This window comes from Mustela nivalis (assembly GCF_964662115.1).
Source record: "Mustela nivalis genome assembly, chromosome: 1".
NCBI lineage: Eukaryota > Metazoa > Chordata > Mammalia > Carnivora > Mustelidae > Mustela > Mustela nivalis.
In genome coordinates, this window is record NC_139020.1 from 113182603 (window position 1) to 113195496 (window position 12894).

The 12894-nt window shown below is 34.5% G+C and overlaps 1 protein-coding gene across 2 annotated transcripts in view; it reads right to left on the reverse strand.

Moving 5' to 3' along the window:
• ATP13A3 (ATPase 13A3) overlaps positions 1-12894 on the reverse strand; it is a 92286-nt gene that overhangs the window by 57320 nt on the left and 22072 nt on the right. For both annotated transcript variants that reach the window (XM_082683387.1, XM_082683388.1), the window contains 7 exons: positions 9734-9832; positions 8466-8639; positions 5342-5524; positions 4977-5047; positions 3234-3314; positions 2026-2095; positions 222-356 (listed from right to left, as the gene is read on the reverse strand). In XM_082683387.1, the coding sequence (XP_082539513.1) occupies positions 222-356; positions 2026-2095; positions 3234-3314; positions 4977-5047; positions 5342-5524; positions 8466-8639; positions 9734-9784 (765 nt within the window). In that variant the 5' untranslated portion in view covers positions 9785-9832. The remainder of the gene's footprint in view (positions 1-221; positions 357-2025; positions 2096-3233; positions 3315-4976; positions 5048-5341; positions 5525-8465; positions 8640-9733; positions 9833-12894) is intronic.

Here is a 12894-nt window from a genome sequence, read left to right on the forward strand (position 1 = left end):
CCTGCTTCTCCGTCTCTCTCTGTCTACTTGTGATCTCTGTCAAATAAATAAATAAAATCTTTAAAAAAAAAAAAAAAAAGAAAAAGAAAGGGAAGAAATACATACTCATATAATTAAAAGAATAACTATACTGAGTAATACTTTGTACAAAGTACTGTTCTACAACTTTACATGTTACTACAAAATACACAGTTGTGAAAGCCATAATAAATTGGACTTACCTTTCTAATGGAATACAGAGAGCTTACAATTGACACTATAGACATAATCACAATGGCTAGAGCATAATAATAGTATTCATCAGTGCTCCACAGTATAACACTGAACAGCTGGAAAATGTAAAATGGGTTGAGAACCTAAAAAACAAGATTTTTAAGTCAAACTTATAACCAAACAGATGTTCCACCTTTTCATTAAGAAATAAACAACAAGATATTTAGAGGATAAGCTCTGTAGTGCCCTAGGGCAAAATGTACTACTGAAAGAGTAGGGCAAGATGTTAGCAAAGTACTTTTTTTCCACTAACCTACTAGGACTTGGCTAAACAAGCTTAATTTAAATTATTTGTATCCATTTAGATACATACCAAACCCAATAAAGACTAAGCTAGAAATAGTTAACATGTGTGTATTTAGCTATTCTTCATTCTGCTTCAGCAATAAAGTACATTTGCTTCCAATAATTACCAGACTACTAAAGGATATAAAATTCTTAATTAAATTGAACAAATGTTTACTTATTATGAACTCCAAATACCAATTTTCCTATAAGTCAAAGGTTCACTGGAGTCTACAGGAAGACAAATATGAAATAAGTTACACTGCTTTGCATTCTCTAAGGAAATAAGGACTAAAACCTAAATGAGAAAAAAGAGATAAGGGAATCCTGGCAATGGACTTTGTTTAGCCAAATTTAACAGTATCCTATCAATTTTATTAATAACTTCCCCCAAATGTCTTAAAATTGATGCCTGTACACTTTTCAAAGCACTTTCACATACATAGTCCCATTTTACTTCAAAATTAAACAAGGTTAAGTTTAAAGGACTTAGGGGCGCCTGGGTGGCTCAGTGGTTAAGCCGCTGCCTTCGGCTCAGGTCATGATCTCAGGGTCCTGGGATCGAGTCCCGCATTGGGCTCTCTGCTCAGCAGGGAGCCTGCTTCCTCCTCTCTCTCTCTCTCTGCCTGCCTCTCTGCCTACTTGTGATTTCTCTCTGTCAAATAAATAAATAAAATCTTTAAAAAAAAAAAAAAGTTTAAAGGACTTCGGCCAATTTTATAAAGGAGCAGCAGAAAGGTTTTCTGATGGTCAAAGCTAGTTACTGATGGGATTATATTACAAACCAGACTTTCTAATTCCTAATCACTACAATCTGCTATGTTGTACAACAACATTATATGGCCACTCTCAGGAACTGAGGGAAAACAATCTGTAACATCTACTGAAGGTATTCACCCAACTCTTGATCTTTAGCCAAAAATCGAAAGGAAGACTAGAGAGCCTAACTCTGCCAAGCAAAATCCTGTACCTCCTTCCTTTACCCATGTAACTTTATTCACAGCCCTTCAATGGCACTTCACTGAGCTCTCACTGCAATAACTACTGACCCGTTTCCCTCCCAAGATAAAGTACAAGTTCATCAATGTCAATCATCAGGTCATGTTTTGTATTCTAAACCTATGGCACAATGCCTAGTTCCCAAAAATGCACTACAAAACACCACATGAAAAATAAACATGATAAGTCAGCTGCATACATACATATAAGATAAGATTTACATGTACAACATACTGAGAGTAAAAAACAAAATTGTACAGGCAAACAGAGCAAAACAAAAAATAAGGTAACTAATAAAAAGGTAATTTATGCCCCTAAATTATTTCTCTACCACAGTTACTACTTTTACATTTCAAGTTTAAAAAAAAGAGTGAGGGGGAAACTAAGACAAAACCAAGAATATTATATTACTTAAAAATCATGGCTCTTTCCAAATTGACCACCCTCTGATCAAAAATGTCATCTTACCTCCTTAATTAGAAGCTTAAAAACAGAAGGCACTTTCACAGTAATTTCATTTACTCCATAAAGCAATTTTCTATAACGGGAAAACATAATAATAGTGTTACATTATATTATATAATAACAGTAGAACTTAGGGATGGCATTTCATTAGGTAAGGTTCAAACCACAGATTGCTCTTAAATATGGAACTTAAACATTCATGTTTCTACATACTTGTCTTCCACAATTCAATTCTCTACCTACAGTATTTAAAACAAAGTAGTGAATACTGGGTAACTATACTGTTGTTTCATTCTGCCTCATTATCTCTGGGTGACGAGTATCTTTCCCACTAGTATATAATAACCATGTCTGCAAACACTTTCTTTTTCATCCTTGAACACAGCAGGAATCAAAATTTTGAATTGCGATTAATTTTTGCAAGAGACTAAAATATATTTGAGGGGTCCTGTACTATTTTTCTAATGAGAATATTATACTAAAAATATTTATTTCAAAAACTATACATTTGACTTTAAAAAGTTTTCAAAACTTTATTAAATCCTTCCAACTTAAACTCCTAGTAGTACTTTCCATATGAAAGAGTAATGAGTAATTCTGAATAAGTCTGAATGAATTAAGTTTTTATATCCTAACCCACTGAAAAAATCCAGGAGTATAAAAACCTGCCAATTCAATTTGAAAATGATAATTATCCTCAAAATATACAATATGCTGGTATATTTTTATACTGTAGCAAAGAATAACATGATTAAAAAAGACTATGCATCCCACTTTAAAATATTCATTGTGGTAAATTTTTAGCATGCTTACAATTTCCAATACAATTCAGAAAATCTAAGATGCCATCAATTATAAGACATACTCATTAGTTTACATGCCATCAAGACAAAAATGCTCTCAAGGATAACACTCCACCCAACATGATACATCCCTCCTTTAAATTAGGTTAAAATGTGGAAAAATGTGCAGCTTAGAATTGATGAAATATGGTATATTTTCAGGGATATCAACTTCAAAATTCCAGCTTCAACATTTTCATAATTCTTAAACTAACAGACAGGCTTACCCAAATATAATATAAGCTGTCAACTACTATCTCTATAAATACCTGTTAAAATGTACAACTATACGGTAAAAGGATGGACTACATATACTACTTTATTTAGGAACTTTGATAACAGGTCTAACTTTAGTTGGATAAAAATTACCTGTAGGCATGCATCCCCTTTGTCAGTCCTGCACTATGCTTTTCATAAATTGACGTACAAGAAACACCTTCATCCAGTCCCCTAAATAAATCCAAAGTTTTTACTTTAAACAAAGTTTAAAATATCCAAATGTCTTAATGCCTCATTTTTCTATATTCCTGATTTTAAAGTGTGACCTCCTTACAAATAGAAACCCTTAACAAAAACTGAGATAATGAGAATTTTTAAATCTCAAATTCCTAAGATAAACAATAATGAAAGTTCTAATTCTCAAATGTGCCAAATTCTAAGTTATCCAATGTATCTATCACACGATAAAATGGCTCTAAATACTCAAGTTTATGTAATATTATTATTATCCTTTAAGGTTGTACCAAAGCTATAGGAGCTAATAATTAAACTAATAAAACTAAAGGTAAAGTATGACTAACGTGAGAATTCCAAAGTAAAATCTTTTTTTACTTTTTATCTATGTAATTTTCTCTCTTAAATTTTTTAAGCTTCACACTAAAAAATCCTATTCAATGATTTTTTTTTCAATAAAAGCATCAATCCAAATCTGTCCCTGTTTTAATACAAACCTAGAAGAGAGGTACAAAATTTATATAAGTCACAGGCATTGCCTAAAATCTGTTAACAGTTCTAACTGGATTCAACCAACAGATCTACTTTTCCCAAAAAATGTCTTAATTATGCTTATTTTAACTAAGATACTTGTCACAGCACTCTAAGGAGAGTTTTGTACATCACTTAACTCCAATCCTTTTCTACTTTTTTCAGGTAGAAAAACTAAGCTCCATAATTAACAGCTATCCTTGGGAAAAGTTTAAATTCTGCAAGTTTCTACAGTTGGCAAACACCACATGGCAAATAGGTTTGAAATTTTTTTTCAACTTTAGCTGGTAACTTCTCAAAAGCAGCAAAGATCAGCTCCAAGTCTTTTTTTAAAAAACAAAATGGCAGCTCACTGGCAGTGTTCTATAAGGCAATAGTTCTTAATTAGGAATGGTCTTCAGAACTAAGCATGTGGAAATGCCCAGGGCTATTCCAGAGTATTCCAATTCTTTAGTGTCTGAGGAAAAAATCCAGGCATGAATATTAAATGTTCATAAGGTGATTCTCTTTATATTACTAATGTTAAAAATTCCTTCAGCACTCAAGTAGTGATACTTAATGAGTGTTTACAATAATCACTTTAACAACAGAAATAAAAATAGAATCCTAAATATCCTTGTGCTTGTATAATTCGAAGCCTTCACAATAAATACAGTTTAAGGGATTCCTCCAATTTTTCCTACTTGAGGCTTAACACATTTGACAATGTCTAAATCTTTATCCACACAGTGAAGTTAAACTTCTGTTGGTCTATGACTCCATCCCTCAGGATAAATTTGGCAAGTTGGGAAATGAGAATTCAGGTATTCTGACAGGCTGTGGAGTGTACTCAAAATTCACTCTGAAATGAATCCACAAAAAGAAAAGAACTCCAACTCAGAGTAGATTTGGAGAATCATACTGTTTCAAACTTTTATGTAAATTTTGCCAAGGTAAAAGTTACAAGTAGGCTTTACCCTAAAATGGTTAGTCAGTATTCAAGTAACACCAGGGAGTTTTTATTAAGTGAATAAAAGTTATGCAATAAACTCCTCTTCGATTTTATGTAACACTAAAATGAATTCTTTTTTTATCTAGAACATTTTCAAGATACTCATAATATAATCCAAACAAAGGAAGCATACTTACTTTAAAAAATCAAAATTGTGAAGAGTATCATTCCAGAAGTATTTTACACTGTGGTGGGTGAAATAACGGACCTGAAGAACACGTATAAATGTTACATCAAAAGGCATTACATTACCATCACTTGTTTATGATGAAGTTTACTAACACAAATCTATTATCTATTAAATTAAAATGATCACATACAAATGCAATCTGCTTCTTTTACTAGTACCTAAACTGTGCCATGTATAGTAATAAATATTTTATATGTATATTAATTTATCTCAAACAAAAATAACTGCATGTACAAAATTATAGGTTATGACAGCATAAAATATTGAACAATTCCAGTTTTCAAAGAAACTTTGACACTAAGATCATTATACCTGCTGTGGTTGAGTCTGTGAATATTTATTCATCTCGTGCCTATTCTCTTCAGCCAAATTTTCAGTTAGATGAACAGCATGGCCATTTGCAACTTTATTAGTCATAGATTTGGGGTTCAAAAATGGGTGAGTTTCCAGAGAAAGAAAGCGAATTTTTGCACAAAACCACATTCTGAATTCATCCTTACAAGAGAGAAAGGGATAAAAAGTCAATCATGTATATTACATTAACTACCTACATATTTTTTAATTCCCATTCTTTACAGATTATTGATTTGTCCCTGAAAAAGCATCACTTCCTACGCACTAAATGTTACACCATTTCAAGATGTATAAATTTTTTTAAACGCTGCTCAAAATTTTTTTTCATCTTTTTTAAAAGATTTTATCTATTTATCTGACAGAGAGAGAACACATGCACGTTCGCAAACAAACAGGGGGAGGGGCTAAAAGAGAGGGAGAAGCAGACTCCCCACTGAGCAAGGAGCCCGGTGCGGGGTTCTATCCCAAGACCCTGCGATCATGACCTGAGCTAAGGCAAAGGTTTAACTAACTGAGCCACCCAGGCGCACCCAAAATGTATAAATTCCATACATGAAGATGTATAAAAGCTTTCCAGTGTTTATCATTTTATGACATACTTCACTAATACAATATCTCATGCAAAATTATGAGTAATTCTGGGGCGCCTGGGTGGCTCAGTGGGTTAAGCCGCTGCCTTCGGCTCAGGTCATAATCTCGGGGTCCTGGGATCGAGTCCCACGTCGGGCTCTCTGCTCAGCAGGGAGCCTGCTTCCTTCTCTCTCTCTCTCTGCCTGCCTCTCAGTGTACTTGTAATTTCTCTCTGTCAAATAAATAAATAAAATCTTTAAAAAAAAAAAATGAGTAATTCTTTTTTTTTTTAAGATTATTTATTTATTTATTTGACAGACAGAGATCACAAGTAGGCAGAGAGGCAGGCAGAGAGAGAGAGGAGGAAGCAGGCTCCCTGCTGAGCAGAGAGCCCGATGCGGGACTCGATCCCAGGACCCCGAGATCATGACCTGAGCCGAAGGCAGCGGCTTAACCCACTGAGCCACCCAGGCGCCCCAAATTATGAGTAATTCTTAATTTAACTATCAACATACTGAGGCTAGAAATTAAGGCCTCTGAGGAAACCATCAACAAAATGAAAAGGCAACCTACTGAATGAGAGATGATACAAGCAAAAAATATATCTGGTAAGGGGCTAATCTCTAGAACATACAAACAATTCATATAACTCAACAACAAAAACCCAATTAAAAAATGGAGAGAGGATGGAATAAACCTGTTTCCAAAGAAGACATAAAGATGACCAAGTGACAAAAGATGCTCAATACCATCAATCATCAGGGAAATGCAAATCAAAACCATAGTGAGATAATCACATCAGTCAGAATGGCTAGTATCAAAAAAGACAAGAAAAACTAGTGTTGGTGAAGATGTGTAGAAAAGAGAAACCTGGTGCACTGTTGGTGGGAATGCAAACTGGTACAGCCACTAAGGAAAACAATATGGAGGCTCCTCAAAAAATTAAAAATTGGGGGCACCTGGATGGCTCAGGCTCTCGTCAGGCTCTCTACTCATCGGGGAGCCTGCTTTTCCCTTCCTCTCTCTCTGCCTGCCTCTCTGCCTACTTGTGATCTCTGTCTGCCAAAAAAATAAATAAAATCTTAAAAAAAAAATTAAAAATAGAAATACTATGAGACCCAGTAATCCATGTGTAGGTATTCACCCGAAGAAAGCAAAAACACAAATTCAGGAAGATATATGCACCCTTATGTTTACTGCAACATTATTTACAAGGGCCAAGATATGGAAGCAAGCTAAGTGCCCAGTGATACATGGATTAAGAAGAAGTGGTATATATATTTATAATGAAATAGCACTCATTCATAAAAAAGAATAAAATCTTGTCATTGGGACAACTGGATGGACCTAGATGGTATTATGCTATGCTTATTATGAAATAAATCAAACAGAAAAAAACAGATACTACAACAAAAATCAAAACAAATACCAAAAACAAAACAAACAAAAACAGAAACAAACTCAAAAATACAGAAAACAAACTGATGTTGTCAAAAGGGAGGGGGAAGGAGGAATGGGTGAAATAGATGAAAGAGAAAAAAAGGTACAAACTTTCAGCATAAAAGAATTAGGTTATGGGAATGAAAAGTACAGCACAGGGAATATAGTCAGTAATATAATAACTTCGAATGGTGACAGATGGTCAGTACACTTACTGTGGTATTTCATGATGTACATAAACGTCAAGTCATACTGTCTACTTGAAACTAATATTGTATGTCAACTCTACTTCAATTAAAAAATACACATAACAACAACAACAACAACAAAAAACGAACTCACAGACAACAGATTAAGTGGTTACCAAAGGTACGGGGTGAGTGGGGGTGAAATGGGTAAAAACTTCCCAGGGATCTAACATTCGGCATGATGACTACAGTTAACAGTACTGTAGGGCATATTTGAAAGTTGCTAAAAGAACAGACCTTAAAAGTTCTCATCACATGAAAAAAAAATTTCTGTAACTTTGTATGGTAACAGATGTTAACTGCCGTTATTGTGATTATTTAAAAATCTACACAAATACTGAATAACTATGCTGTATGCCTGAAATTAATATAATGTCCTATGCCAATTATACTTCAATAAAAATAATTTCTTTAATTAAAAGAAAAGGAAAAAAAAGAAATTAAAGGCTCTGATAAAACGCTTCCAATTAAGATTTAAAAAAACAACAACAACCAGAGAAGCAGCAGCATCACAGAGTAGAAAGGCAGCTGGTCTAGTGAATAACAGATCTGATATAGTCCTTAAACTGGCTGGTGACCTTGATAGACAAGCATCTAATTTCTCACTGCATCAAGAATTATAAAAGGAAGGGGCTGATACAATCATTTAAAGATTCCTTTCTATTCTAATCATTATCACTTAGAACACAAATGCTTTTAGGATTAGTATTCCCAATTATATCCTAGCAGTGATGTGTTCCTCATGTATTATTTTGAACCAAGTACACCCAAAAGCATTATATAATGCTTCGAATAATCAGCTCCCAATAAATACACAGACTTACAGTAGTCCTCAGCAGCACCACTTCACAGTCTCTAACCGCAGCTCTAATACAGGTTGCCTTCACCCGCCATTCAGGCATCCAGTAGAGGAGGAGGAGAAGAAAGCCACCAGTGCAAACCACTCCTAGAGAAACTATGGCAAGCTTCCAGCGACACAAATTATAGCCATAAATCTCCTGCAAGGACACAGTGATCACACAACTGAATATCAAATGATAGGAGATAACTGCCAAAGTTCTTTATTTTCCTGGTAAGTATTAAGTCTTGTCATATAAAAGGCTGACTTTTTTTTAAATAAACTTTTATTTTTGGAATGGTTTTATATTTGCAGAAAAGTTACAAAAACATTAAGAGGTCCTGTATGCCTTCCTCTGGTTTACCCTGTTAACTTGGTACATTTGTCTAATTGAAGAGACTGACACTAGTACATTACTATTAACTAAACCTAGTCTCTATTACAATTTCACTAGTTTTTTCACTGTTTTATTTCTGCTCCAGGATATAAGCCATAATATCACACTGCATTTAAATGAAGTAAGTTTTAACTTTATTTTTCTCCCAAATGATTAGCTAATTGTCACAATACCACTATGACTGATCAATTTGACCTCCTGACACAAATTATTTCATTGTTTCAGTTTACTACCACTCCCACCATAACCAAACAATAGCTGCCAAATTTAGCAAATGAAAATGTAGAGGGCCTAGTTAAAACATAAATTTCAATTAAAAATTAATTTTGTTTGCCCTATGCTATGTTTAGGACATGCTTATAAAAAATTTATTCCTTGATTATCTGAAATTCACATTTAATGGGGTGACTTATACGACACCTGACAACCTTATCTTCTCACTTCTACACACAAAGAGCTGAAAAGCTTTTTTTATTTTATTAAGCTGATTTCAAACATTTTTTATAAATCAAAATTAGAAATCTTACATTTGGGATTACACTTAAAACATTAGCTAATGTAACTTCTTAAATTATCAAATAAAAAAATATAAAAATAAAAGAAATATAAAATAAAATAAAAAATACATAAAAAATTTTTAAAATACTTTAAGTATTAGAGCTCACAGTCAAACAGGAATTTTACTAAAATCAACAAATAGAGATGTTACATAATCCCAATTCAAAAAGGCAGTGGGGATGAGAAAAGCACATTGATTTCATGCTTTTTTGTTTTTATGAACTTTTCTACTTTCCTAGAATAATAAATTACAAAGATAATTCTTCACACTTGACAAATAAATTATAAAAACCAGTTACCATTTCATCTTCTTGACCCTGGTTGATAGTCTTCCTTTCTTCTTTGTCCATATCTACAGTGGTCTGAAAGGTCCTGTGCTTCAGAACAGTTGAAGACTACTGAGGGGAAAGAACAACAAATATTAGGGAATTCTGCTATATCTTCGTAGACTATATACTTCATACTGTTAAGACTTTGTTGTAATTATGTATCGAAGTTTAACTGATATTTAAGTACTCACTAAAGTGCTGGCTGGTTTTAATGACATTTTCAATAAGTGTGCTAGTTCTTCTGACACATACTATCACAAAACCTGACATATTTCATCAATTAACTTATACTAACAATAGCTTTGATACAAAACAATTTAAGGTCTGTGAGAAACTAATGTAGAATCTTTACTTTTCATTTCCCAACTCAGAGAACAAATCTAGTTTAACCATCTTGAGCTAAAAATGCTTCACACAACTCAATTTATTGCTTGAAGTATAAAGGTAAAGCACCAGCAATGAAAGCAACCCCAAAAACTCTCCATGATTATTAAATTAATCATCTAACAAATATTTACTGAGCACCTTTTACATGAATGGTAATGCTTGGCCAAGAGTCAATTCCTAAAGCAGGTGTACCCCTACTGGAGATCACTCCCCCATTCTGATTCCAAGTACACTAAGCAATCTTCTAATTGTTTGACTACCCAGGATGCTTGCCTAGGAGAAAATTCATTGAGCTCACTGACAAATTTTTTTCTTGTATTAAAAAAGGATACTGGAAGGGCGCCTAAGTGGCTCAGTTGGTTAAGCGTCTGCTTTCATCTCAAGTCATGATCCCAGAGTCCTGGGATGGAGCCTGGCATCAGGCTCCCTGCTCAGCAGGGAGTCTGCTTCTCCCTCTGCCTCCCACTCCTCTGGCTGTGCTTCTCCCCTACCCCTGGCAAAAGAATAAAATGTTAAAAATAAATAAATAAAAAGATTTGAGAGAGAGAGAGCACACATTCAGGGGAAGGGCAAAAGGGGAAGAGGCAGACACCCCCCTCCATGGAGCAAGGAGCCCGACATGAGACTGGATTCCAGGACACTGGGATCATGACCTGAGCCTAAGGCAGCTGCTTAACCAACTGAGCCACCCAGGCACCCCTATTACTTCATGTCTTAAAGAGTTTTGTTAGGTAGGACCAGAGTAGTTTTTAGTTGAGGGCTAATTTGATCCCGCTACTGAAGCAACACCCTTCTGAAATGCTCTTCCTGAATCCTTGTGCCCAGTGAGGTTTTCCACTGTGGTTGGTAGGAACAGGCATTCTTCTCAGCTCTGTGTAAGCCCTGATAAGTTTTTCTCTTAATCCTTTTGGTCGGTGCTTTTCCTGAGCTTCAGGAGTTTCCTCACACATGCGCTGATTCGTACTCAGCTTGAGGGGAAGACTTGAGGGGAACTATTTTGGATATTTTCAGTGTTTTTCTCTGTAAGGATCCCTTTACTGATAATTTGCCCTGAAAACCTGCCTACTCTGATGTCTCCCAAGACTCTTAGCTTCATCTCCCCAAATCAGGGAGACTCCTGGGCTCCCTCTGGGTTCCCTGTAGGATTGGGCTATGCCTTTCACATTCAGTCAACAATAGCTGGTCTTCGTGCAGGGGAAGAGGTTGGGCTTGCTCATTCTCCAGTACTCTATAAGCAGTAAGTCATGGCCCTTGAGAACAACTGCCACTTCAAGCCAGACTGATTTGGTGAATCAGGCTTACCATGTTAGAATGACTCCAGTAATATGCTTCATAGCTGTAATACCACCCTAGACTGAGAAGCAATTTTTACTAAATTTTTACTAAATTGTTTTGTACGATAATGTGGCTTATTTTGGAGATGCTGGACCAAGTATCTTTAAGACTTCATTTCCAAGATGGCACTGAGTCAAGAATTTATAGGAACGCAAAATATCTAGTTCCAATTAAGTAACAATATCTGACGTCCAATTAAACCTTAACAGGTATGCAAAGAAAACCCATAATGAGATAAATCAATTAGTAGAAAAAGACCAAGAACTGACACAAATAATAGAACTGGTAGATATGGTTAACTGTAGTCCATATGTTCAAAAAGCAAGAGGAAAGACTAAACACATTAACTACAGACATGAAAGATATAAAAAAGAACCAACTTGACTAAAAGATAAAAAGTACGGTATCTGAGACAAAAAATTACTAGATGAAATTAACAGCATATTAAATATGGCAGATGAAAAATCAATGAACCTAAAGACAAAAATAATAGAAATATCCAAAATGAAAAATGAACAGAAACAAAGAGAAGGGGGAGAAAAGTCCATAAACCATCAGACAACTTCAAGCACCCTAATATACATGTAAGATAGGAGGGACCAAAAATATGTGATGATATAATGGCCAAAACTTTTCCAAATTAGGTGAAAAACTATAAGCCTATAGATCAGAAAGTCCTATTAAGCAAATAAACAATGAAAAATTACACCAAGGCATGTCATTATCAAATTGCTCAAAAGCAGTGAGGAAAAATATCTTAAAAGGAGCCAGAGGAAAAAGATTGTTACAAATACAAAGGAAGATAGGTTAAGAATAACATCAGATTTCTTGCTAAAAATAATGCAGGTGAGAACAGCTGAGCAACATCTTTGAAGCAACGAGAAACAGAATTCTACATTCAGCAAAAATATCCTCCAAAAATCAAAGGTGAAATATGTTTTTAAACACAAAACCTGAAAAAAATCATCATGAACAAACCTACATCATTAAAAAAAGAGTGTTAGAGGAAGTCCTCAGGTAGAAAAATGGAAATGGAAACATGGATCTCCACGGAAGAAGGAAAAGCATCAGACATGGTACATACATAAATAAATATATATAACAATAGAACAAACAGCACAAAGAAATGGAAGTATACTCTTGTAAGGTTCTTACAGTATATGTGAATGAATGTAGTATTAGTTGGAGATAAATTTTAGTAAGTTAGAGATATACACTATGAACTCTAAAGTAACCATTCAAATAAAAGAGTCACAACTAAAAAAATCAACAAAGGTGATTAAATGGAACCATAAAAATTACTAAATTGATCTAAAAGGCAAAAAAGGGGGGGGAATGGAAACTAGAGATGAGACAAATAGAAAGCAAATAGCCAGATGGCTGATTTAAACCTAACAATATCAATAATC